The 26,652-nt window shown below is 35.0% G+C and overlaps 3 protein-coding genes across 4 annotated transcripts; 2 read left to right on the top strand and 1 right to left on the bottom strand.

Annotated features, from left to right (window-relative positions):
- The first annotated feature begins 1,411 nt into the window (after positions 1–1,411).
- On the top strand, positions 1,412–2,084 carry LOC143631317 (putative germin-like protein 9-2). The gene has a single exon (XM_077100113.1). It carries the CDS (start codon positions 1,412–1,414, stop codon positions 2,024–2,026), a length of 615 nt encoding a protein of 204 aa, XP_076956228.1. The 3' UTR covers positions 2,027–2,084.
- Positions 2,085–2,336: 252 nt separating this feature from the next.
- LOC143631338 (putative helicase CHR10) lies at positions 2,337–7,433 on the bottom strand. Of its 2 annotated transcripts, XM_077100130.1 has the most exons (15): positions 7,220–7,433; positions 6,147–6,154; positions 5,931–6,009; positions 5,679–5,839; positions 5,464–5,595; positions 5,231–5,393; positions 4,998–5,136; positions 4,816–4,933; positions 4,532–4,729; positions 4,237–4,440; positions 3,362–4,119; positions 3,133–3,278; positions 2,898–3,056; positions 2,707–2,821; positions 2,337–2,514 (listed from the first exon to the last, which is right to left on the bottom strand). In XM_077100130.1, exons 1-15 carry the CDS (start codon positions 7,392–7,394, stop codon positions 2,490–2,492), a joined length of 2,580 nt encoding a protein of 859 aa, XP_076956245.1. In that variant the 5' UTR covers positions 7,395–7,433; the 3' UTR covers positions 2,337–2,489. The 2 variants fall into 2 exon arrangements, with proteins under 2 accessions (XP_076956245.1, XP_076956244.1); XM_077100129.1 differs by lacking the exons at positions 6,147–6,154; positions 7,220–7,433 and having other exon boundaries at positions 4,998–5,133; positions 5,931–6,013.
- Positions 7,434–8,957: 1,524 nt separating this feature from the next.
- Positions 8,958–12,827, top strand: LOC143631367 (nuclear pore complex protein NUP62-like). Its single transcript, XM_077100154.1, has 9 exons — positions 8,958–9,501; positions 9,999–10,086; positions 10,413–10,491; positions 10,641–10,767; positions 11,000–11,073; positions 11,768–11,871; positions 12,044–12,131; positions 12,310–12,408; positions 12,593–12,827. Exons 1-9 carry the CDS (start codon positions 8,958–8,960, stop codon positions 12,686–12,688), a joined length of 1,299 nt encoding a protein of 432 aa, XP_076956269.1. The 3' UTR covers positions 12,689–12,827.
- Positions 12,828–26,652: the final 13,825 nt, after the last annotated feature.

Here is a 26,652-nt window from a genome sequence, read left to right as displayed (position 1 = left end):
TATGATATATCTTAAAAACTCTATTAAGAAATTAACGTGCTAATTGTGAGAATCAAATAAAGTAATTATATATACAAGTATAGTAATTATTACTCTATGATGTTATTATATAATTAATTTACTTGATTATCACAATTAGCACATTAATTTTATTCGTACGTTAACTTTCCACTGCAAGCGCAAATATTGTAATGTATACGATAGTTTCAACTTTTTATTCATATAGATGTATGAGTTATTATAAAAAAACCACTAATATAATCAACTTATGTTTCTAACACTATAAGATGGTAAGGTGACCAAAATTTTCGACCTTTTTCGCATCCGATGGTTGCAAAAATTGCGACATATAGAATTACTTGAAAAATAACGAGAAATAAGCAACTGCAAAAATATTCATTGTCGCAACCACTTAACATGAAGGTTTTAAACGACCGCAAAAGGGCATATGCAACCCTTCTAACCGCGCAAATGATGGTCTTTTTAGTATTCTTTACATGAAATTCAAATAACTGAAGATATAATCATGAGTCCCTGAGCATATACATAAACAAGATGTATAAAATATAATGCTACATTGATTTTTATTAATCATAATTATCATCTTTTGGTCGTTGATGGTCCCAATTAATGAATTGACTTCTGACGTTCCTATCTTTCAATGTCAATGTATTTGTTCTCAATGGCCCGCGACTAACAAAATTCTAACAGCGTTACTTGTAGGTCACCAGAAAAACGTTTTTGGCTTGAAAAGTCTTTTTTTTTTGCTGGAAAACACCACCTGAACACCACCACCACCAATTGACTCACCACCAACCAACCGCCACCAACCGATTCCGACGATGGTTCTAGAGAGTTCCAGCGACCTCAATAATTGGTACTTTTACTAGAAAAATGTTCAAGGTTACAAAGACGTATGAGACCAAAATGTTGAGTTTTTTTTGAAAAAATTGTGAGTCTTCTTGCCAAAAAGATTTTCCCGGCGACCTACAACTAACAGCGTTTGTATTATGTTAGTCGCGGACCATTGGGAACAAAAACGTTAAAAGTTAGAACCATCAGCAGCCTATTCGTTAGTTGGAACCGGCAGCAACCAAAAGATGATAGTTGGATTTATAAAAACCGATACACCGATTAAAATAAGACCCATACTATGTCAACTGTGAAGTAACCAAGGTTTCTTGTTCCTACTCCTTTGGCTCAACCTTGAGTAACAAATGATCATATGATACAAAGTATTTCTTGCTTTGATCAACTGATAAAACCAATCATACATCAAATCTTTGGTAACAGATCATTACAAGCATTAACTAAGCATATTCTTTGAACACCAATCTGTATATATATATGTTGACATCTATGCACATATTGAATAAGAGATACATAGATCACCTTCAAGCTTTGATCAAATATGGCATCAAAGTTTCACTTTTTCTTACTACTTTCACTTTCATTCGCTTCGTTGCGGATATCAATGGCCGGAGATCCTGACATTCTCACAGACTTCATCCCCCCACCAATGTTTTTGGGCCCACCGGGAAACTACTTCACCTTCACCGGGATGAGGTCACTTGTTGGTGCCCCCTTCCCGACAGCTTTTAAAGTCTTGAAAGCAACCATGATGGAATTCCCGGCTCTTGAAGGTCAGAGCGTTTCTTACGCTGTACTCTTGTTCCCTAACGGGACAGTTAACCCGCCACACACCCACCCACGGGCTTCAGAGCTGTTGTTCGTTCTCATGGGTTCGTTGGAAGTAGGGTTTGTTGACACAACCAATAAGCTGTTTACGCAAACGTTGCAAGAGGGGGATATCTTTGTGTTCCCAAAGGGTCTTGTTCACTTTCAGTTTAATGGTGATGCTGAAAACTCAGCTTTGGCTCTCTCGGCCTTTGGAAGTGCGAGTCCCGGCACCGTGAAGGTTCCAAGTGCGGTTTTCAATTCGACTATTGATGATCAGGTGTTGGCGTTGTCGTTTAAAACCGATGTTGCTACCATTCAGAAGCTCAAAGCTGGGCTATCCGGTTAATTAAGATCAAGCACTTACATTAAAAGTTGGATGTAGGCTGTTTGCGGGTCAATAAACGTTGTTTTAAACTTTTACGCAATAACAGATAATAATATCATGAAAGTTTGGATGTATGCTGTAACTGCTATTTATGGATCAATAATCACATGAAACCGAAAAAAATAAATAATATTCGAGTTTTTAACACTTAACCATGGCTTTATCATTTACGCAGTGATGGATAATAACAGAAATTGCCACCCTAGATTTAAGTATTTAACGTCTCATAGGTTACACGACCAAACTCAGAAAATCCAAACGTAAATGTTCTGCCAAATATTCACTGTATACACTTAATACATGCTACACATATCTGAAAAAGGTTCTAAAATGCGTACCGTTATGTTAGATATAAAGTTATATAACGCCCACGTGCCGACACGACACCTATTTAAGTTGTGTTGATATCATCACATCTCTACTCTTACGAAGATCGTCGAAAATAATAACTGCATATTAATTTATTCTCACTTGTCAACTTTGATTCATGTTTCTGTATTATATTCTCAAGTTTTAATAAAATTATCATTTTTGAAAAGAAAAGAGAAATCAGAACAATTTTATTAAACTTTAAAGTTGAAAAGTCAAATTTAGAATCCATTTTTAAAACTTTTTTGTAGAGCGATTAAGAAAGGACTTACACGAATATCTTTATGGCATATAAAGCAGCATATTTCCTAACAAGACGTTCAACCGAGTACCATTCTGACCGATCTGAACCATTTTGATAACCGATTCGCGGCATGTGGATCGAAGCTATTGTTTAACAAAAATGAAAGATAAATCAAATGAGTTATCAATAAGAATAAAATCACATCAGTACCACACATACCAGACTTTTGAGCAGCTGAAAATGCAGCCTTTGACAAGCACTGCTCCAGATCAGGAATAGAGATACCGCTACGAGGCACTTTACGCCTCGGATTATATGTTTGAACCACAGCAAGACCTACCCACTGACCAACATTAGCCACTTTATTCTCATCTTCACCTGCAGCACAGACAGACCTTTAAAAAATTAAATGCAAACCAACACTATAAAAAAACTTAAACGCTAAGAAGCTGACCGGTAAAATCTATGAGATGCAGATCACCAAGATGAAGGTCCCCAAACTCAGAAGCGCGCTCATATGCATTTGGAATTTGTGACGAAAGTCTAGCTAGTGCATCAAACATACCACCATGACCCCATTCTCCCGAATCATCAACACAACTGCAATAATACATACACAAATGAAGCAGCATGGTTATGAGATAACTATGTAAACAAAAAGAAAAAAGAAAAAAACTACCTACCTAAATATTATACATGGCTCAGATGGACAAATTTTGGATGGTTGAGTGCAGTCCCCATAAACTAAGTTTACCGAACCTGAATCTGATAAAATATTGTCATCTTGTGGGCAGACAATGTCTTTGACCGACATTGACTTGTATCCATTAGCTTCCCATTTTGCCAATTTCTTCTCCTCAGCTTTCTTCCTAACAGACTCAGCTTTGAGACGCTTCTCCTCGAGTTTTGATCTCTTATTTGCCTCCTCTAATGCCACATCATCACGGGTATCTGATGTTTCTTTAAGCTTCTGGACCCATGAATTATATAAAGCTTCATCTAGAACAGGGTCGTATGACTTTCCACCTAATGTACTGTTTGAATTAATCTCAACTGTTAGATTCTCGACTTCTGATTTCCCTCCATGCCGGACTGCTATAACCTTTTCTACGATAGAGCTGACTTTTGACATGTCAAGTTGACCTGAACTCTCGTTGCTTTCGGTAGTGGGATCAAACATACGTAACCCTAGTACAACAGATTTCAGATCACCCGCTTCGGCTCCTATCATATCTTTGCCTTCTTTATCTATGCTGTCATCACCTATGACATCATGGCTTAATTGCAACTTCCTCTCTGCTCTATGCATTATAACCTCCTCCACGGTCTGCTCCGTAACTAGATTTATAGAAATAACATGATTCATTTGACCAATTCTATGAGCCCGTTGTAGAGCCTGCTTATCCACCTGCGGATTCCAATCTTGCTCATAAAATATAACCTGCATTTTGTTTCATCCACAGTGAGTAAATAATATATGCATCTGTAATATTAGTAAAGGCAACTGAAATTGATAAAGGTACAAGGAGAGAGAAATATAAGTATTGGGAGGGCTTACTGTGTCAGCAGCTACAAGATTCAAACCAACACCCCCTGCTCTGGTTGAAATCATAAAGATAAATGCAGTGGCTGAATCAGGGTCAGAACTGGAATTTCCAGTAACAGACTGGCCGCTAAAACTCCTTATTGCAGCAAACCGTTCTTCAGCCCTAATGGACCCATCAAGACGCTCATAAGGATATTTTCTCAACTCCATATAGTCCTGTACTTCAAAAAATTTCCAACGAATTTAATTAACTGAAAATGTATGTTTTAGCAAGGATGTCATTTTTGAACCGCAAAAGAAAAGAAACCTGCAAGATGTCAAGTGTATGTGTCATCTGTGCAAACAGAAGAACACGATGACCAGAACTATGTAGCTTCTGGAGTAACTGGTCCAACAGTATAAGTTTGCCACTAGCCTGAACTAAGTGTTCACCCTCTTCATATGGTTCAGGCTCAATACCAGCAAAGAGGTAAGGATGGCTGCATGCTTTACGAAGCTGTATTACCTGCATAGAACAAGAAGCTTATGTAATCATATACTAATTTTCAAATACAAACAATAAAAAACTTAACAAGCAAGAAGTTGGCTTACAATATTCTGCAAGGATTGGTGATTAGAGGTCCCGGAAGACAATGCTAGAAGCTTAGGAAGCTCCTTTTTCAATATTGACATATACACCTTCTTTTGCAATGTCACTAAGGGAGCCATCCTACCAAAAGACACTATTATAATTAAATTCAAGTTTTCACATAAATTATCAAATTTCAACTTACAAGGTGATTTCAGTAAGAGGCGGTAAAGATAGGGTTCCAGTCTCAATAAGCTTAGATTTGGTTCTGCGAAGCATGAACGCACCCAAAACATATTTTAAGCTTTTAAACTTATCCTTAGCTATTGGTGCACCTTTACCTGCTTACGAAAGCAAAGCAGAATAGTCAACATCAGACCATATTTAGAAATAATTAGGTCTGAGAAAAATACAATTCTAGAAATAAAGGATATCCACCTTCTTTGAATGTAGATGAAAACTGTTCCAATGTTCCAAAAACTGAAGGCATACAGAAATGCATGAGTGCCCAAAGTTCAGTAAGACTATTCTGAATAGGTGTTCCAGTCATGAGTAGTCTTCTAGGCATTATATAATGTTCTGTAAGAACGTTATACAAAACCTGAAAAAGATCGACCAATCAGAAAGCTAGAAACTTGGTTTTTTAACAATTAGAATAATCTTGAACCTACACTGGAAGGGTTTTTTAGTCTTTGCGCCTCATCAATAACAGCATAATGCCATGGAATTTGGGAAAGAAAGTCCTGGTCGATTAAAGCTATATCATATGTTGTGAGAAGCACATCAAAAGGTAAAGCCTGGACCTGCATAATGCAACAACACATATATTAATGATTTAATATCCAGGTCAGCAAATACTTGCACTGCATCCAACCAGTAAACTTACACTGGGTGATGACGATTGTTTTGTCACATTTTCATACATTTCCCTTCTCAAAGCACGCCTGCATTGTTTGTCTCCAACATAACGCAGAACCTTTAATTTTGGGGAGAATTTGGTAATCTCGGTAATCCATCCATCTGTCACACTGAGCGGACATAATATCACTGCAAATACATCATATAACGATTGATTTAATAATGATCAAAATGTGGTATGATAAGATTAGTAGAACAGTTTTTGTTTACTATTACTTACGGAAGGGTCCGTTTAATACTCGACAAAACTTTAAATAACTCAGGAAGGAGATAGCTTGCAATGTCTTTCCTAGGCCCATCTGCCAATAAACTACTTTTTAAGGCTGAGTGCAAACACTTGATTATGCTCTATGTCAATGTAACATGTGTAATGTAACTAAATAAATTTGATCAAACTTTGTGGCTTTCCAGCCTGCATGTGTGAATGCATTTATACCTCGTCTCCTGCAAGTACAGATCAAACAAGCAATCACAATATTATTCTCAAGTTAATGGTGATACTATGATGCAAAAAGATATGTTAAGAACTGTTAGAATAGTCTGAACTTGAATTCAACACACAGTGTTAAAATTCATGATCCTTCAATAGTTTTGTAATACCATGGATCACAATGAAGCTGATATGCATGTTGGGAATGTTTGGTTAAGCTCATTTTTTAACATACTTAAAATATGAATAATCTGAGGAGCTTATTTTAACAGCTTGAGAGCTTATCATTGACTACTTAAGCTCATGGCTTACTGAAACCGATAGCTTAATTTGATAAGCTCATAAGCTGTTAACATAAGTTTGCTTGACTCTCAAAATATCATTAAGCCTATAAGCCCAGAAAATAATGAGGAGCTTATTTTAACAGCTTAAGAGCTTATCATCATCAACTTAAGCTCATGGTTTACTGGAACCGATGGCTTAATTTGATAACCTCATAAGCTGTTAGTATAAGTTTGTACGCCTTTTCAAAACTTTATGAAACCGATGGCTTATTTTAAAAACCTCATAAGCCGTTATCCAAACACCCCTAAACCATATATCATGCAAGTTAATAGACTAGAAGTTGCATTCTGCATTTCTGTGCAATGTGGGGGTTAGTCTTCTTACAAATAAACACAACTGAATTTTCAGCGTGGCAAATTCATCTACTATCAAATTATCCGTGACTAGCTGCATCATACAAAATTGATGCAACTGCTTACTTACGAAACTGTGTAACATAGTCTATGATTTCTAAGTCAAAGTTTACCAGGCTATATATAGGTTTGCTGGCATAGTCAAAATTAGCTTAAATAACTTTGCCTTCAAGATTCTGCACCTCAAATACAGTAGTGCACAACCACTCGATACATTTTAATAGTAGTATTGTAAAGCTACACTAGCTTCCAAGTTGTAACACTATTCATGATTTGCAAGAGAAGGATCATAGTCATCATACCATAGCATATAACATAAACCATTGGCGATAGTACTTAGTGAATTAATCCTGTAAATAAATTGAAATATTAAGTTTGTACCGAGAATGACGTTGGCGCCGATTAGGTATCGTCGTATAAGCCATGACACTCCTTCGATTTGGTGAGGCTTAAGCACCGCCGTTACACCGTATTCGGAACAGTTGACGTCAGCCTCCGCAGCGTCGCCGTCGAATACGTACTTCCCGGCGGCGATTAATCTCTGCTCGTACTTCATTCTCCGGCGAAAACACGACTGAATTTGAATTTGGTCAAAATGTATATATTTTGATAGCGGCGGTTACTTGTAAGTTGTAACACGTGGCGCTTTAACAGGAAAACGATCATTTCTAGGATTCGTATTTAATACCCGACCCGAAAGAAAAATCTAAAGAATCATTCTCTTAACCCTAAATCGATTGATATAATTATTATCCGTATCATGTCGTATCGACTCATTTAAATTCGTGTAATGCTCGGATTTACATTTATTTACGAATATGATTTATAACTACGGATTTATCAGTAATTTATTTAGACAACTAATTAGTTTGATTCATATAAAAGCGTTTGTTGTTTTATTTTTTTTCAATGCCTTATTATATTTCGGAAAAGCATCATCTTGGTACTTGACGAATAAAAGAACCGGAAATAATGCGCGAAAGCAAGTCACTCTCACCTTAGATTCAACCTTTTGTAATAAGTTAGACACCTTAGATTCAACTTTATGCAAGAGTTTTTCCATAATAAGTAGTTTTTTTAAAACTAACACTGAATGTTCGAATGTCAATTGATTTGATGCTACCGATTTTATTGGAAGTAAATAGTAGATATACAAAAGTTTCAAAAGAAAATTAAAAGTTAATAACATGAAAATTTATAAATCAAAATATCTAACTTTAGATTTAACACTTCTTAACTTGTAAATAGGTTAACTGGTCAAATCACTCTTTAACGAGTCGTGTTCGGTTTGATCCATTTATTAAATATGTCGTATTCGGGTTAACCTGTTTTTTTTTTAAAGGATGTGTCAACTAGATGGGTAAACAAGTCGAGTCCAAGCTTCACTAGGTTCGTTTTGGACTTATGATAGCTCGAGCTCGGCACATTTTGGGTTTTTTTTTCAAAGCTCAAGCTCGGCTCATTTAATGTTCTATTTTTAATACTCGAGCTCGGCTCTTGAGTTTTTTTTCAAGCTCGGTCTCAATATATTTATCACATATTTTGAGAAAAACTTAAATTAATATAAGCTTTGTTGAGCTCATGTACTGCCTTAAAGGCTTAAACTAGCCGAAGCTTGGTTAGAGCTCGACTTTAAGGTGTAAAATTAAAATATAAAAATCCAAAAATAGTAAAACTTAAAATTACACAGAGTTCAATAAAACTTGTAGTGCATAAGGAACTTTTCATATAATGTTCATGCTTGATCCCCACTCGCGACACTTTGGGTGAATATTGAAAATGAAATATTTGAGCTAAGCATTGCGAGGTTGTTAATGTGAATCTTGGCCCACCCGGGTTTTAGTCTCATCATGTGTTATAGAGGTGCACAAAACCGGTTTTAAACTTAGGGTTTGGTACTGGCTCCGCTGCAACTACTGGCTCAACCCTAGGGTTTGGTACTGGTACTGCCACGTCATCACCGTTTGGTGGATCTTGTAGTCTGTTTGGATCAACCTCTACTGGTAATACTACTACTAACACTACTCCTACTACTAGTTTATTCGGTTCGAGTGTTTCGATTGGTTCGGTTTTAGGTTCTGGTAGTGTTTTCTGAGGTTCGGCTTCGGCTACGGCTTCTATGGCATCACCGGCTACATTTCCTAGCTTATTCGGCTCTGGTGCAGCATCCTCTAGCGCGGTTTCGAGTTCGGCTACGACTCCTGGTTTTTCGTTTTCGAGTGCGGCCGCGTCAACACCGGCTCCGTCGTTTTCGTTTTCGACGAATTTGGCTTTTGGTAATTCGACTGGAACTGGGACAACTCCGAGCTTGTTTGGAGGATCGTCGTCGAGTTCGTCTTCTAGTTTCTCGTTTGGGAATGTGAGTGCTGGGAATGTGAGTGCAGGGTCTGCGGCGGTGACTACTACTGCTGCTGCTGTTACTGGTGGTTCTAGTACGGCTAGTGCGTCGTCTCCGTTTGCTGCGTTTGGTGGGACTTTGTCTAGTACTGCAGCTTCGACTGCTACGGGATCTTTGTCGAGTTTTGCGATACCGGCTGCTACTGGTGCTGCGGGTTCTACAGGGACGTCGAGTTCGTTTTTGGGATTTCAAACAGCTTCTAAAAGTGTTGGGACTCCTGCATTGGCGTCTCAGCCGCAGTCAACAGCTGCTCCGTCTTTGTTTGGTGAGTTTGTTGTTAATTCTCAGTGTGATTTGAAGTTATTGTAACAAAATGCATTTATTAATTATCATCTATATGTCTTTTTTTTGTTTTCATAGACTGGCCATTCAACATTTTACTGCATTAACCTCACTTAAGTGTGTTTAGAATTTTAAAAGTAAAAAAGAAAACAAACAACATTAGCCTTTTGATCAAATACTAAATAAAATGCATTTCTTAGTTATCATTAGTATATATATTATTTGTATCCATAGACTGGACATTTCGCTGCATTAAGCTCACTTAAGTGTGTTTAGAATTTTAAAAGTAAAAAAAATTATTAGCTTTTTGATCAATACTAAATAAGGACGAGGAGATTTTGCTGTCTTTATGAAAAACATTGTTAGTCACTCATTATTTATGACCCCTAGAATTCTATTTATGGCATAATCTCTGGAATGTTGATAAACTTTTGACCGTCTTCACTAACTGTTATGTTTTTGTTTAAATTCTGGTTGCAGCTACCCCTACTTCCTTGACAACCACTTCAACTGTTACAACCACCACTGCACAAACATCATCTGCTCTTGTTGTATCTTCGAGTAGTGGGTTAGTCATACGTATAATCTCAGAATGTTCTTTTTGTTCCTTAAACTATTGAGTTTCATGTGTACTATGTCTATGAATCTATGATGTATGGTCTTTAAAAAGGGGTGAAATTCTTTTTGATGTGAATTCTCAAGATGCAAGTAAAAAGGCTTTTATCTTTCTGCATGTCAGATTATAATATACAATGTCTAAAAGCGTTCTGGTTTAGCCATTTTGGCATTGCAATGTTATTGCTTACATCTTCACTATTACATCTTATTGTTTCCAAGATTCATCTGTTGTGTACCATTTCTGATCTGAGGCTGCTTTTGTTATTTTGCCAACAGGACAACTACAAGTGTCAGCACAGCTGTAGCTTCTGCTCCGAAGTTACCATCTGAAATTACTGGAAAAACTGTTGAGGAGGTACCCTACAAAGTTTTATTATTATGTTATTGATTGCTTATGTTGTTACTTCATTTATCATGTCCTAATCACAAAGTTGGTGTAGCAACTTTCAGCGTCTTCTGTTGCTGTTATGTTCTGATTTTTTTCATACAATTTTTTGTTTAAAGATCATCAAGGAGTGGAATGTGGAGCTCCAGGAACGAACTAGCAAGTTCAGGAAGCAAGCTAATGCAATAGCTGAGTGGGACAAGAGAATCTTGCAGAACCGAGATGTTCTTCTAAAACTTGAGGCGAGTCATATTCATTTTAAATATTATGAAGTACTATCTAGTAAACTATTTAACCGGTCATTTAACTTTCTAGAAACCAAAGAGACACACGTTTGATTCACATTAACCTTAACTGTGCATTTATACCCCCAATTAAACTAATTAACTCTAGCAGCTTCTTCACATATATAGTTAAAGACAAACTTTTTCTTTGTTGCTTCCTTGTGTTTATTCTAAGCTGCTTTTTTTACAGGCAGAAGTTGCCAAGGTTGTTGATACCCAGTCAAACCTTGAGAGACAGCTGGAGTTGATTGAGACTCATCAACAAGAGGTATGCTAACAAGGTTTTGTTTCTTTATCATGTATCTGTGGTATTTTTAGTTATGAATCTGCATGCTTTAAACTCGAATCATTTTGTTTAATTGCTTATTTTTATCTAAGAACAAAACACCCTGCATATGAAGTTGACTAACAAACACGTACAAAAGAGTTTTGAGTAAAACTGCAAGCATGTATAGGCCAGGTGAAAAAAATTCCAAGTTGAAGATATTAGGTTCTTTTAGAAAATGTATCTTTATTTGTAGAGGTTATTGTTAATTATGCTTGGATTAATGAATAGAGTTTTTAGAACATAGTTTTAAGCTCCAAAAATGAAAACCGGAGGTGTTTTGTTTGCACCCTAAGTTAGTGAAAGCAGATTGTTATGGGTTATGTTTTATTAAGTTAGAGGAGTCGGCATATGATCGAGGCGCCAACAAGCGTTTATTCATAATTTAGTTTAAAGGTATTGACCAATTTGTACGTGGTCAGATCTTTCTGTTACCTCTAGGCCCATCTAAGGTTAGTAATGAAGTAGATGATTCTGTTGTTTCCATAAGTTTCTTACTCTATGGATAAGCTTTGGAGAGGTTGATCATAGTATTTGATTTGTTTTGATATTAATTATAAGTTTAAGCTAGCCATCTTTCTCGCTATTTCAGAATCGTGATATCAACATAGTTGTTGTCACTTGATACGTTTTTTAGGTTGACAAGTCTTTACAAAGTGTGGAAGAAGAAGCTGAGCGGATATACAAAGATGAGCATGGGCTACTTCTTGATGATGAAGCAGCTTCAACCAGAGATGCAATGTGAGTGTCTAGCTATTGATATTTTTATTATTGAATGTAAAGGCGAACCATCCCCATCCCCCCCCCCCCCCCCCCCCCGCGGTAATTTATGAAGTGGTAACAGTAATAAATCTCTATGGAAGTGGAATTGATTTGTAATCTCGTTTTTAATATCATCATTTAAAACTTTCAGGTACGAGCAGGCTGAATTTATTGAGAGAGAAATGGAACAAATGACAGAACAAATAAAATCCGTTATTCAAACTCTTAATGCCAATCAGGTGCTCATTTGTTTTAATTTAATTTAGTCCAAAATAAGAGGGTTGTTTGATCAGATGAAAGTCCTTTGAGCTTTAACCATAAATCAAATATCTAACACTAATTTCATTAAATGGCAAAATGGCACTGTTTAATGTTCATATGGGTTGACGTTGATACTTAAATTTTTGTTGTATTTAGGGTGGAGAACTTGAAGCAACTGATGGTATGACCCCACTGGATGTCGTTGTTCGGATCCTTAACAATCAACTAAGTTCATTAATGTGGATTGATGAGAAGGTTAGGTCGTTTCTTCCATATTTTCATTAATACGTTTTTGATCCTTCATTTCATAGCAATACCGCTTATTTCGGTTGATGATGTGTAGTCTGTACTCCTAATTGGTTACGTTTTATATGAAATATACTTGCAAAAGTCCTACATAAAAATCTATTTTCATTAATCTTCTCGCCATTTCAAACAGGCTGAAGAATTCTCTTCACGTATTCAAAAACTGGCTAAACAAGGTTCTGGTGCTGATCGAGAACTGATTGGCCCGAAGTTTTGGCTGTCTCGATAGGTGTAGCCCGTATTGTGTTACATTGTGGATTTGCTGTTAGCCAGGATATAAAATAGATTTGATGGCAAATGCAGCCAGTGAAACCCGTTTGCTAGATCAAGCATCAAATTTGAGGTTTCCCACATTTTTATTGTTGAAAATTTTAATGTGTAAAAACGATAATTGGACTTTGTGGTTCGTGATTTTCGGTCAAAATTTTGGCTTTTTATTGTGGATTTTTTGTTTACATGGAGTATTGTTGTTGCTAATATTGTACACTTCACATGATTTTGGTGGTTTACATTTCTTTTTTTTTATTTGGTATGTTTCCGGGTTTGGTCAGGTTTTTACCGGTAGAGGTAGAATTGCTTCCGGTGATAATTGTTGTGTAATAATAAATTTCAAAAATTAGAAGCTACAGTAAAAAATAGAAGCTACAAATTTACAAGTTATAGGATGTTTTTATTTCTTTCATTAAAAATAAATGCATCAAATGTTTAAAGGGTAATAAGTAACGAATTCATGACAAATAATGAATATGCTACACAATGTTTGCCCCACCGAAGGCGGACCAACAATAGTCGGTCCACTCTTCTGGATCTTTAGACTTATCCTTTGTGGCCAAAAGACCAAAATCCAAAGGCGGAGCTTGCTTTACATCAAATGTCATGGTTGACTGACTGAATCGACAGTCTGTTGATGAGAATTCTTTTGATTCAATAAATGTCCGGAAATGTAAGTTGCTCGGTTTGCAGCAATTAACTCATATAGTGCTTCGCTGTATCTAGAGGACACGTCACCAGAAGATATCCAAGGTTCGGCTTTTGGGGATGACAGAAGAGAGAGAGCACGCACGGGCTTCGACTGTGATGATGATGGTGACAGTGATGTTGACAATGGTCCACGGCGTTGCTTCATCGTGGAACTATTTTCTTTTGACATAAGGTAATATTTAATTATAAATGATTGATACAAGAATGTTAAAACATATTATTTACTAGAAAATATCCCTTATCAAGAAAACTAATAAGGTGTGAAGGCCCGGGACGGTATGGCGTGAGCCAATTTACACGTCTGAAACAACATGTTTTGGAACATTAAGAAAACTAATAAGGGGGCGCTTGAACTTTTTTTCCTTTTCTTTTCAAATGCGACTTTATTTAACATTTGTTTCACTTTGTGAAAGAAAAAGTTTTAAAAACTAGTTTACTAATTTTCTTGATAATTAAGCTTTTGGTCATGATTTTTTTTATTTAGAATATTGTTTATTTAAAATTAATAAAAAAAAAAGGAAAACTACCATGAGAATGAGGAAAGTTTCGAGTGAGAGAACTGGAAACGACTCCCTTTCTTCTCCGTAGGTTATGTCCTTCTAAGCGTCTTCTGCAACTCCTCTTGGCTTCATCAAACTCTAAGACGTCATGAAACCTGTACACATATGTCACATACACAATTACATGTATAAAGGATGCACTCAAAACTGAATCATTCCGTCATTATTCTTTAATATATTATATATTTAAAAAACTACCTGAGGAAATAAAATGTGTAACAATGATATATGACGATAGAAAGTATACATTTCAATACTTTGGTTAAACTTTGTAATCTCAAGTCCTATCCTTTTCGTTAAAGATATTATTTACTAAAAGATATACCTTATCGGCACGAGCCAGATTTTGTTTATGTCGTTTAAGTCACGCTAGTTGGTTGTATCGTTCCAATCTATTTTTCCTGCTACATATTGATATATCGGTACGAATTTCAGTTCAAGTCCTTTTTTGATTTGAAACTGACAATCCATACCGAACACCCATTCAAAGTTAAAAAATCAAAACATGACTAAAGTAAATAGTAAATACCATACATGAATTTCAAAATTATCTTTATATAATTAACACTTGTAACTTTTATTTTAATTATTTTTCTTTTTTATTTTAACAGTTAATATGTTACTCCTAAATCTACCTACTACAAATTATTAGTCATATTAAATGGTTGTCGTGGACACGTGGATTTTTCATAAAATTTATCTTCGTTTGTAAAATGCTTTTTAAAATAACACAACTCGTTTAAGTCTACAAAATTAGAATGGTATTTAACATTTATTGAAATAATGATAATAAGTAACAAAATATAAAAATATATCAACGATTTAAACCAGCTACATTGCTGACAGAAACGTTGTTGAAACCCCGACATGACCACCTTGGGAGCCTTGGAATGGATTTCACACACTTTATGTCTCTTGTAATACTCTTTCGCATTACCAAGCGCCACATTGCACCCCTCCACTTGGCATCTTGTTGACGACATTACCCTCATTGGCCACCGAGTGGTGGCCGCTAGAGTATCAAGATACTGTAACTTGCCTCTTTTGTCCCTGGCCATTATATGTCTGTCAGGGACAAAAGAGGCGTCCTCATAGTAATGCCTTTTCCCCAGCTTCAAACACATCATGTGCGGGTCCCGCACATGATGAAAATCAGCGTCATTGTTGGCGACACCGAAAAGAAGCGCATGGACAACATTCGCCTCTGTTATCCTAGTGGCGGCGGAGGTGGTTGGACTTGTCCAATCATAATGTGTAGTACTACCAGCATGAGGGGTAACAGTAGTAGCAGAAGTAGAACTATTGTCCCATATATCCCATGCATTATTGGTAAAATTACAATTTTGTCCTCACTGACATCGTCGCCGTCGTCGCCGCCACCGAAGGAATCCTTCCACACAGTTTCCATTTGTGTACTAGGGTTTAATGAGAAAAAATATGTGGGGGTGTTAATGTTGTATAAAAAGAAGCAAGCCTTGAGATAAAGAAATATGTGTGGTTGAGCAATGGGTGGATGGGGGAGCAAATGGTCAGAAAAATAAAGGCTTCTATATATTTCATATTTGTTTTTTTTATTTTATTTCATGTTATAATTTTAATTAGGTTGATTTGTTTGGATCATTGATGCTATGTAAATCTAATTTATAGTTTGGCAGTGTTAACGACCATGTCGGCAGGATTAAAGTTGACTATCAACAGTTATTAAACATAATAAAGCTTCTGCCTCATCACTCAATACTCATGACCGTTCTCTGTCACCTTAAGTATTAACTAACTGCCTCTAAGTCCTGAGCATATTAACAGGGTCGTTTTAACAATTTTAAAGACCTAAATGGGATTTTATAACCTTTTTTTTGACAAGTATGAGTAAAAATAAAGCAAAAAAAAGTAAATAACCATATAGAACCTAGGGAGGATAAAAGTTTAACACGAAAACAGCACATAAGTTTGAGTTTTGTCCATTATAATATATCTCTATTTAATGGTTATTCTTCTCTTTCTTTTTGGTCTTACTTAGGTGTGGGTCTAAAGCCATTGTTTGGTTTCCCTTGCCTACGGGCCGGCTCTGCATGCTAATTTAGGGGCTCACTCATTTGATAGATTTTTTTGGGTTCACTTGGTAAATATTCTTGTCTCGTTTTTTTAATAATGGTAGTATTGTATAAACACATGCAACAAGTTTTAGGAGCTTCTCCTAGTGGGAGGTTCTAGGTTCTAACTCAGACAAAGAATGTATATATTTATAGGAGTTTTGGGAGTTTATACGTATTGTAACTTTGCCGTTAAAAATAAAACATTTACAAGAAGCTTAAGGGCACTGAAGGCTATGATGGATCCTGGTTTTTTTTCGTGAGGTGCAGAAATTTTAGCTGTTGTTTGTCTATCATTATATCGACTGGGTCTGGTCATGTTAGAAAGGATAACAAAACTAAATTTCATATTCAATAATAGCATGTCAAACGTCATTACAAATCTAACGGTAGCCATGTGAAAAGTTATGTCAACTGCCATCAAAGCTAAAAATCACCAATTGCAGAAGCCTTCAACATTTTTTAAAATCAAATTTAAGCAAACTTTGAACTTGAGCTTCTTAACCGCCCTAACAAAAATTTAACCATAAATATGAGTGAAAAGAAATTGAAAATTTTATCCTCGAGCAATTAATTTGATAAAATATGTCCGTACACGTGTGAAAATGGGTCCAAATAATGAAAACCATTTTGCAAGATTGTGACCACTCATGAATGAGTGCCCTGATATAGATCACATGCAACTTTTCTTTTTTTAATATGATGTCATTGTTTTAATATAAATAAAAAATATAATACTTTATTATTTACATTTTTGACATAATTGTTAAATTTAACGGATAGACCGACATGAATAACACCGATATACGATGATCATATACCTCTACTAACCTAAACTTGGTAACTCTAGTTTCTAATAATACTCATACACACGTAATAAAATAAATTTTATACTTTATTTTCAACTCTTACAATTATCTCTTCTCATTCTTGATTATCTTTATCACCAACTTTAATCTTTAACTCTCTTCTGTCTTAGTTTAACCATTTAGATGTTCACATGTTAGCCATTAGGATCAACCCCTCAATAATTGTAGGGCTAAATCTCCGAGACAAACGATAATAGCCCATTGAGTGTGTCTTTGTTAAAATTGCCGTACGGGTTAAACTATACAAGTGCTTGATGTGTAAACATGCTAAAAGATAAGACTAAATGTAATGATCTTATCATGTGAGTGAATGTTCACGTGGCTGTCACGTAGATAAAAATGATTTTACGTAGCACTTTTTTGTTTCAAGTTTTTATTTTTTAATGTTTTTGAAAAGAATGATGACATGGAGGGCTTATTATTCTATTCAAACTTTTATTATGAAAATATATTTGAAGTGAGAGTTAACATAAAACATTTTTATAATTACTAAAAAATAAAAATAATGCTACTATAGCATAAACATGTATGCTTCTTAACATCATCAACTTTTATTGATATCCGGTTTCTAAATTATGCGCTCCATTTTTAGAATATTATGATAAAAATTAAATAGAAATAAACTTAAATTTCTGTATATCTTTACCATTTTTCTTTTTTAATTTTCTATAAATAAAAAACAATAATGGAGTTTGTATGTGTGGATGGGAAAGAATTGGAGCTTATAGTTATCTCTTCACTTTACCCACAAAAGGGTATCCCATGTTTTGGGGGTTTATATCATCACCCCTATACATTCACATATGCTTAGCCTACTCATTAGTTATAATCCCTAGACATTCAAAACTTTTTGCAATTACTTGTGTTATGAAAATATCATGTTAAGTTTTTATAGATGTTTCCACTTTGGAATGCATACTTTGTTGGGTTTATGGAGAATCAATCTTAGTTTGAACTCATGAACACAAGAAGATAGTTAATTAGACTTGATTAAGATCGAAGGCAATGGAGGTTTTGAGATGATCTGTTTTATCTTTTATTTAGGTCGAGTTAATGTTTCTTGTTCACTAAATGTGTAACCCTAATTTAATCTCTATTTATACAGATCATGTGTAGTTCTCCACCACAAATGTGGCAATAATAATATATCATGGTTGCAACTTTTAGGACAGTATAGACCAAAACACTTAAATTCTCGTATTCTTAGTTTTCTGCAGTTTATTTGTGCATGTGTTGAAAACCCGGTCCTAAGTAACCGTATAATGCATTTATGTTTGAGAGAGATGGTGAAAGTTACAAAATAAAGTGAGGTAAATAATTACATCTAAATTACTATGTATCATATAGTAAAGTAAAAGAATATACAAATAAAGTATAGAGTTTCATTTTTTTATACTCTTTATACATATTCATATAAATTTACATATTATTATATTAATACTCTTATAAAACATACATATATGCATATGAAGAGTTAAATAAGAAGCCCGCAGCCAAAATCAAGAATAATATCCATACACATGTTTGTTACTAGCTTGCAAGATGTATGTATAGACTGTTTCTTTTAATGAAACATACAGAGAACCTTAAAGTAAAGAAACACCTTTTGAGAACAGTGAAGGGACCATTTTGGCAATTATTTTTTGCTTTTAAAAGCATTCTGATATGTTTTCTTTTCTTAAAACTTGTTTCAAAACCCACAAGTACTCGTTCATGGGTCATCTAGTTTTAACATAATTATAAAATGATTAATATTAACGAAAAAAGTAAATTTTATATAAAGGGTGTTTTTCTTGTGCTTGAGTTAAAACACGTTGTGTTCTTTTTATAAATTTTGTTTTTAATTATGGTAATAGTCTCAGTGGGTTAACTTTATATTTTTTAAAATTTATTTGTTAAGTAGTCATTTAACGACAATATACCGGCGGTGTCCTGTATAGAGGCATAGAGCCGAGCATCCCAACCCCTCCCCGATCTCCTCCATACTGTCCACCTTTATATTGATATTTGGTGTTTAGACTTTAGACATGTATAAAACGGGTTATATCTCAAGCTGGTTTGAGTTAAAAAATCAATCCGGGTTTAGAGGCAAGAAGATTCAGCCCAACAAAACCGGTTTAGGGCAAAAAAAAGCTGGGTATTTTTGGCATGTTTTCCAAATCATGTCAGGTGAATTAGATTACAAAGTGTTCACGAACTGACGGGTTAGTCCAAACTAGTTTTTTTATTATTCTTTATTATTTATATACATGTGTAGTGGTATTAAAATCGATGATGTAGTAAAAAGGGTTGAATTGAGGTATATTGGTTTTATTAATCCCAACTATTATATTTTGGTCACTGTCAGTTCCAACTAACGAATTGACTGCTGACGGTCCCAACTTTTAACGTATTTGTTTCTAACGGTCCGCGCTAACAAAATTTTATCACCGTTAGTTGCAGGTCTCCGGAAAAAATGTTTTTGGCCGGAAACACATATTTTTTTCCCGAAAACTCAACATTTTCGTCCCAAACATCTTGGTAACTTCGTATCGGACCGTTAGGAACCGTTTTCTAGTAAAAGTCCTAATTATTGAGGTCGTCGGAACCCTAGAAACAACGTCAGAATCGGTTTATGGTGCTCAAGTGTGGTGGTTGGTTGGCGGTGACTCAGGTGAGTCAATTGGTGGTTGTGATGGTGTTTTTCGTCAAAAAAATGTTACTTTTCCAGCCAAAAACATTTGCCCGGCGACCTGCAATTAACGACGTAAAGATTCTGTTAGTCGTGAACCATTAGGAATAAATACGTTTAATATTAAAACCTGCAATGATCATAACATGATAGTTTGAATTAATAAAAACCAATATAGATTGAATTAATGTTATGATATATGTGTGATTCTTTTAGTTGGGCTTAAATCCACTGTCGAGGAACAGGGCTACGAGAAACAAGTAGGTGGAGGAGCCCACGACATAATGAATCACTTAAAAGCTGACTCAGGTTGGGCCCACTAATAAATAATCTTTTCATTTGGTCAACTATAGGCTCAACTACACTAAGCTTGTCTCACTTGATTCATGCCTCATATTTATTAATATTCTTTTTTAAATTAGACAATATTTTACTGTAATTGTTAATCAAACCTTTATTATGATTTATGACCTAAAATTCACACTTACTAAAAAAATATATAGCTAAGCTATTAACTAAATAGTTAATTACTAATTAACTTTACGATTTTAAAACGAAATATAGCAAATGATAAAATAATAATAATAAAAAAAAAAAAAAGGGGTATTGTAGGCACTAAACAGATCATTGTTATTATTATAGCACCCACAACGGGCACCGAAACCCAAGGTCTGGCTGATGTGACCAGGAGGTGGACGTGGGCTGGAATGAACTCTACCGTTGTGAAGAAAGTCTTCGCAAGGAGGTTTGGCATGTAAGCAAACGAGGAGGTGGGACCTGTCTCCCACTGTCTCCCACAACCACACACTTATAATATATACTGTTTTAATATTTTTTTAATAAGGTTTGTGTAGATTTGTTTTTGTGAAAAACAAAATGAGAGTTCATGATAAACATTTAGAATTTAATATGGAGCTGATGTGAGCTTTGTGAATGATTGTTGCTGTTGTTTCTCTTAAAATTCAATGACACGCCCTTTTGTAAGACAAATGCTAGCGTGTAGAGAATACATCGATCGGTCATCGGACTCTATTTGTTATTGCAATACATCGATTATAATGACCGAAAGAAGTTAATAGTATATTGTAAACAGCATTAGTTAAAACATATGCTTATAGTTTCGACATAATATATACGAACACACATTTGCATAGTTTTCGAGCTCGAAAATCTCAAACCAGTTTTTTAAACTTCAATCTTGGATCTAGATCACGTTGATCGATTTGATTGAGTAAAGCATACACATACTAATTAAAAGAAAGAAGCTTGGGAGTTGAGAGCAATGAAAAATGTGAAGGAAGCAAACTCATTGATCCCATAAACAAATAACCAACCTCTTCATTACCATTACCTGGGATATATATGTGTAGCAAAATAACTTTACAACAAGCATGTTTATGAAAAATGAAACAATTTTGTTTCAACAATGAATTGTTTTATACAACATTTCACATATACATACAAATTTTTGTTAATCGGGTGCTTTGATGATTTCATTCTTTCGAATCAACACAAACGATTTGATATAAACTTTAATGAGAATAGAACAAGAATGATAAACAAACTGATATTTTTTTTTGTATGGAGTTTAATTATCATTAATAAACATCCCAACGATTTACAATGCAATGGCAGGTAAGCGGGCAAGAAGCTGCGCCACAACCTCCTTATGGATAGCAAACGCAATCCTACTAAAAACAAAGTTTTGGTTATTAGGGGCTGATAAAACTGATCATGTAATATATTGAAATATGTGATCAAGAGATCTTTCTTTTTTAGGTTGCATCGATGAGTGCATCGATATAAACGTACATAAATACTAATTGAAACGACATAACTGTTAGATAACCGTTCTCGTTCTAAGAAGTGACGCGATGATTAAAACCTAAGACCCGACTGTTAACATACCATGGGCTATATTAAACAAGTTTAACCCATAAGGCTATACGTAATGGGCGAAATATTTGGGCGATTTGGGGCGCAAACACCCCCCCCCCCCGGGGCGATTTGTTGGGCGATGGGGGGGGGGGACTATTTATTGTCGGGGCTTGTGTTGGGTTTATAACACTATTATATTGTTTGTGAGATATATATATTTATATGTATATATAACCATTACACCCTAAAAACAAAAACTCACTCTTTGTTGACTGGGCGCCACATGGCGGAAAACGCCCCATTTTGTAGCCCCACCACTACACATAGCCTAACAAATACATAACAAATGTCTTGACCCATAGCACTTAAAACATAAAACAAGTTTAATTGATGCAGCCCACATAATATTGTATTCAAATAAATTTAGCATATATATATGTGTTCATTGTTTTACGTGGCATGATCATGATGAACTTTTTTTCATTAGTAGAAATAGATTCCAATTTCCATGAAGGATTTCATGATATATGCATGCAGGCTTGTTGAATATGTGATACCTCACTGGACGTTTGGGTTCGTTGGTCCAACAAGCAGACTCAATTTTGGTTTTGTATAACCTGTCAACTTAGCGGACCCGACCACTTCGCTTCCGAAGTTAACATTCCGCGAAGGTTAATTTTTTGGGAGCGAATTGTCTAGAAAACAAATATGTTTAACAACGTCCTAGCTAGAAAGTTACCTTTTTTTAACAACAAAGGTCAAAACGTATAAACAGAACGCTTAAACTAGAGTTAAAACGCATAAACGAACGTCAAAACGCACAAAACGAAGGTCAAAACCCATAAAGGAAGTCAAAACACTTAAACATATGTCAAAATGCATAAAGGAGTTCAAAATGCATAAACGGAGTTCAAAACGCATAAACGGGGTGAAAACACATAAATTGAGGTCAAATTTCATAATGGAGGTCAAAACGCATAAACCAAAGTCAAAACGCATGAAGGAGGTCAAAATGCATAAACTAGAGTCAAAACGCATAAACGAAAGTCAAAACGCATGAAGGAGGTCAAAACACATAAACTAGAGTCAAAACGCATAAACGAAAGTCAAAACGCATGAAGGAGGTCAAAACGCATAAACGAAGGTCCAAATGCATAAACTAGAGTCAAACCGCATAAACGAAAGTCAAAACGCATGAAGGAGGTCAAAACTCATAAACGAAGGTCCAAACGCATAAACTAGAGTCAAAACGCATAAACGAAGGTTCAAACGCATAAACTAGAGTCAAAACGCATAAACGAAAGTCAAAACGCATGAAGGAGGTCAAACCGCATAAACGAAGGTCCAAACGCATAAACGAAAGTCAAAACGCATGAAGGAGGTCAAAACACATAAATGTAGGTCAAAACGCATAAACCAGAGTCCAAACGCATAAACGAACGTCAAAACGCATAAACGAACGTCAAAACGCATAAACGAAGGTCAAAACACTTAAACAGATGTCAAAACACATAAAGGAGTTCAAAACGCATAAACGTACGTCAAAACGTATAAACGGGGTGAAACCACATAAATTGAGGTCAAATCTCATAAAGGAGGTCAAAACGCATAAATAGAGGTGATTGAAAATTTCTTTCTTGTTCTTATGGTAGACTGTTACACACGCAATTAATGGCTCGGGAGATTTCAGTTCCCTTAGTTTTATGGCAATGCATCTTAGAATAATAAAATAGTTTGGCTCACATATGGTTCCAACAACGGAATAATAATAATAATAATAATAATAATAATAATAATCCAGAGCAACATGCAATATTCTCCACAAATATTAAATTATGAAAATAAAAACATGTTGTACATGTGTGATGTGTTGTTAAACAAACACTTGGAAAACTGTACGATGTAACATGTACATTATCTAAAATCATATTTGAGTGTGAACTGTAAACATGACATATTTATGGAACACAATATGCATTGATTCTGCACATGAAACTCAAATGTGTTTTGGCATTGCTCGTTAGTGTCCGGCCTTTTACAAACCGAATTAACCATTCAAGCTTGACCATATATATTGTGTTGCATTATATTCATCTCATTTTTATCTGGTACAAGTGTTCAGTATTATGGAATATATTATTAGAGTTTTAGTATTATTAATATTTAATTGGTTTTAAGTTTTGAAGCAATCAAGATGCCGGTTTCATAAGATTCTTAACAAGTTAATTATTCCAAGTTAATTAATTAACATATGAGTTAATTATTATTACAAAGTGCCATCCATTTCTTATAATAACCCGAAAAGTAGTTCAAGATCGAATTGATATAATTCACCAAAACAAACATGTATTTGATTAACTCCTAAACACTTTGTTGACCAACAAAACTATCTCAAAAACTTGATTACAATATCTCAACGTACCCCTACTCGGCTTACTCTTGACAAACCCTAAGTCGGTTGCATATCATGTTTTATAATGTCTAACCATACCCATTATAATTACAAAACAATTAAGAAACAAATTGTAATTAGGAAACATAACCAACTATGACCGGCTTGTTATTATTGGCCCTTCATGTTCATCAACTTGTTACTTAAAGTCCGAAATTACATCCAACAGTTGTAACAAAATTAAGATCGTTGATAATTTGTGTGTTAACAGATTCTCTTAAACTTTGTTCTAATTAGGTGTAATCATTAATCTTAAAATGTAGGCCCCTTCGATCTTGTTCTTGTCTCTGATTCAATAATTTGTTCTTGCATATCATGATTGACAATAACACAAACACACACACACACAAATCTTAATTAATGCAAACAAAAAGATTGAAACTTGACTGATACGTGATCGTGATAAATGTTTCTACAACTAAAGTTCCAAGCCTTATTTAAACAAACCGAATGTCGCATCTGATGCAATAAGAATGGTTGTACGTTTGATATAACCGTCTTATCATGAATGTGAAGTTTGGTGACCAGGATCGATAAACACAAAAACGATAATTTAGATCATAAGCTCGATCTTTGTAATTTCCATTAGCTCGATAATTACAATTCTAAAAACGCACTACGATATAACCCACAAGCTCGGGTATATATACTAGTTTAAACATGAAAACCTAATTAGACTAGAATACAAACTCATTATCATACTCAAATACTAATTAGTAAAAACATATTTAAACAATAATTAATAAACAAATTCCTTGTTGCCCAAGTCATTGGCTCGACTTGTTCACCAAGTAATTTATTCTATGTAAATCAAGTTACATGCTCAACTTGATAAACAAGACACCAACTCATCATAGGCTCGATGAGTCGATTCAACGGAAATTACGTCCAACAATTACATCCAACAGAATGTTAATCTCATGTATGCAAATCGAGTTTGCTGGCTAAGCAAACCTAACGGCCTAAATAGTAAAACAAACGTAAACCATAATTGTTTTAAAGCACTAAACACAATAAAAAATAAACGAAAACAAATAAGCGCCCAGACAATGAATTAACGTGTCACAAAAAATAAATACAAAAAATTGGGTGTAATCATTGTCGCTTGAGTATGTACTAATTTTATGTAACCAGCGGAGCTTGCCCCAATGGCCAGGAAATGACCTGAATGTCCCGGGTTCGAATCCTGATTCCGACCGGATTGTATCAGAGCATTAAAACCTGTCGTGCCTTCGGGCGAGGTGAGCCAACTGGGTTTTACCGGGAACGCCAAGCCAAACTCGGATGCCAGCGTGGATCCCGATCATGTCAACATAGTTGGCCTGAGTGGGGTGTTGGGGCGCGACGTATTCGTGCAGTGAGATAACTTAACTGTGAAAGTCACCGTTCGAAAAAAAATGTACTGATTTTATGTTTCCTTTAATAAATCCTTGATCTCTTCGGTATTGATAAAAGGCAACTTGTCTAAACTCAGAAACTGAACTTGCAATTTGCAAGCTGACTACTTGGTGTAGGTCATCAAAATTTTAAAACATATATAAACTTCAATATATTTGTTGATCAAAATTTTTGTATGCAACATCGAAACATAGATTCATCCTCATAAATTATCATGCTATCAAATAAGGGTTTCATCTTAATACTTCACGCAAATGTATTTGTCATCAAACCTTTTATAATAAACGCACACAACTCCAAGTTCGAACTTTATATATGTTCACCAAAACATTTCCTTGAACTTACTATGTTTACGTTCTCAAGTCTCATTTAACGAGGAAAGGGTAGGGAAATGAGAGTAAAATTTGCAAATCATTTCGGAAATGAAAGAAAAGTCTGGAAAATTTAAGCCTATATACGTCCTTTCAAATTATGTATAATATTAACTGTCTATTAATTCCTAAATATTTGATGATTCCACGCCACATATACACCCTCTAATTATACTCTTGTATTCATGCTTTTGTTCATTATAGACAAAATTTTATCATGTAATAATCAATACATATAGCAATAATCACAATAAAAATCTACGCACTCTTGTAATAAAGCAAACCATTTGGACATGTGTAATTCTTACAACAACTTTACAACAACTCTCCCTATTATTTTGACATGTAGCATACTCCTCTTTCAAGTATTTTTACTAAAACCCTTTTGTATCGTGACCGTTTTAGGCTTTTGCCCACTAAATAGGTTGATTTTTAGCCGGGTATAGTAGAACAACCATTAGGTTCAGGCCCATGACACTGTTGTGTCTATCCCTATTTTTTTATATTGGTTATATTTAGTCATTATCATGGCAGTAGATGAAAGGATTATGATACGAAAGTTTAATGGGCTAAAGTTTGTTTGATGGAAGATGAAGGTTGAACAGCTACTTCGTCAAAAAGACTTCGATATAGTGCTAGAGGATGAAAATCAGAAATGATATTTGAAGCAGATTTATTGGAAGAAGTTAGACAAGAAGGACGGGGCAATAACTACCTAGTCGTTGACGGAGGATGTGGCATATAACATCAAGAAGGAAACCACAAGCGTGTGGTATGATGGATGCGCTATCATATTAAATGCCCATGTCCATCCGAGTATCATGATTATTTAATAAATAATTTATAATGATTATTATAGTTAGTAGAACTTTATTATGTTTTATTAATGTTAATTAACTTTCTTATTATGTATATATATGAGT

This window comes from Bidens hawaiensis, unplaced genomic scaffold, assembly GCF_021521415.1.
Source record: "Bidens hawaiensis isolate Kalapana, Puna unplaced genomic scaffold, B.hawaiensis_p1.1 tig00006061_1, whole genome shotgun sequence".
In the NCBI taxonomy this organism is placed as follows: Eukaryota; Viridiplantae; Streptophyta; class Magnoliopsida; order Asterales; family Asteraceae; genus Bidens; species Bidens hawaiensis.
The sequence above is the reverse complement of the archived record's forward strand: the minus strand, read 5'-3'. Positions and strand labels throughout refer to the sequence as shown.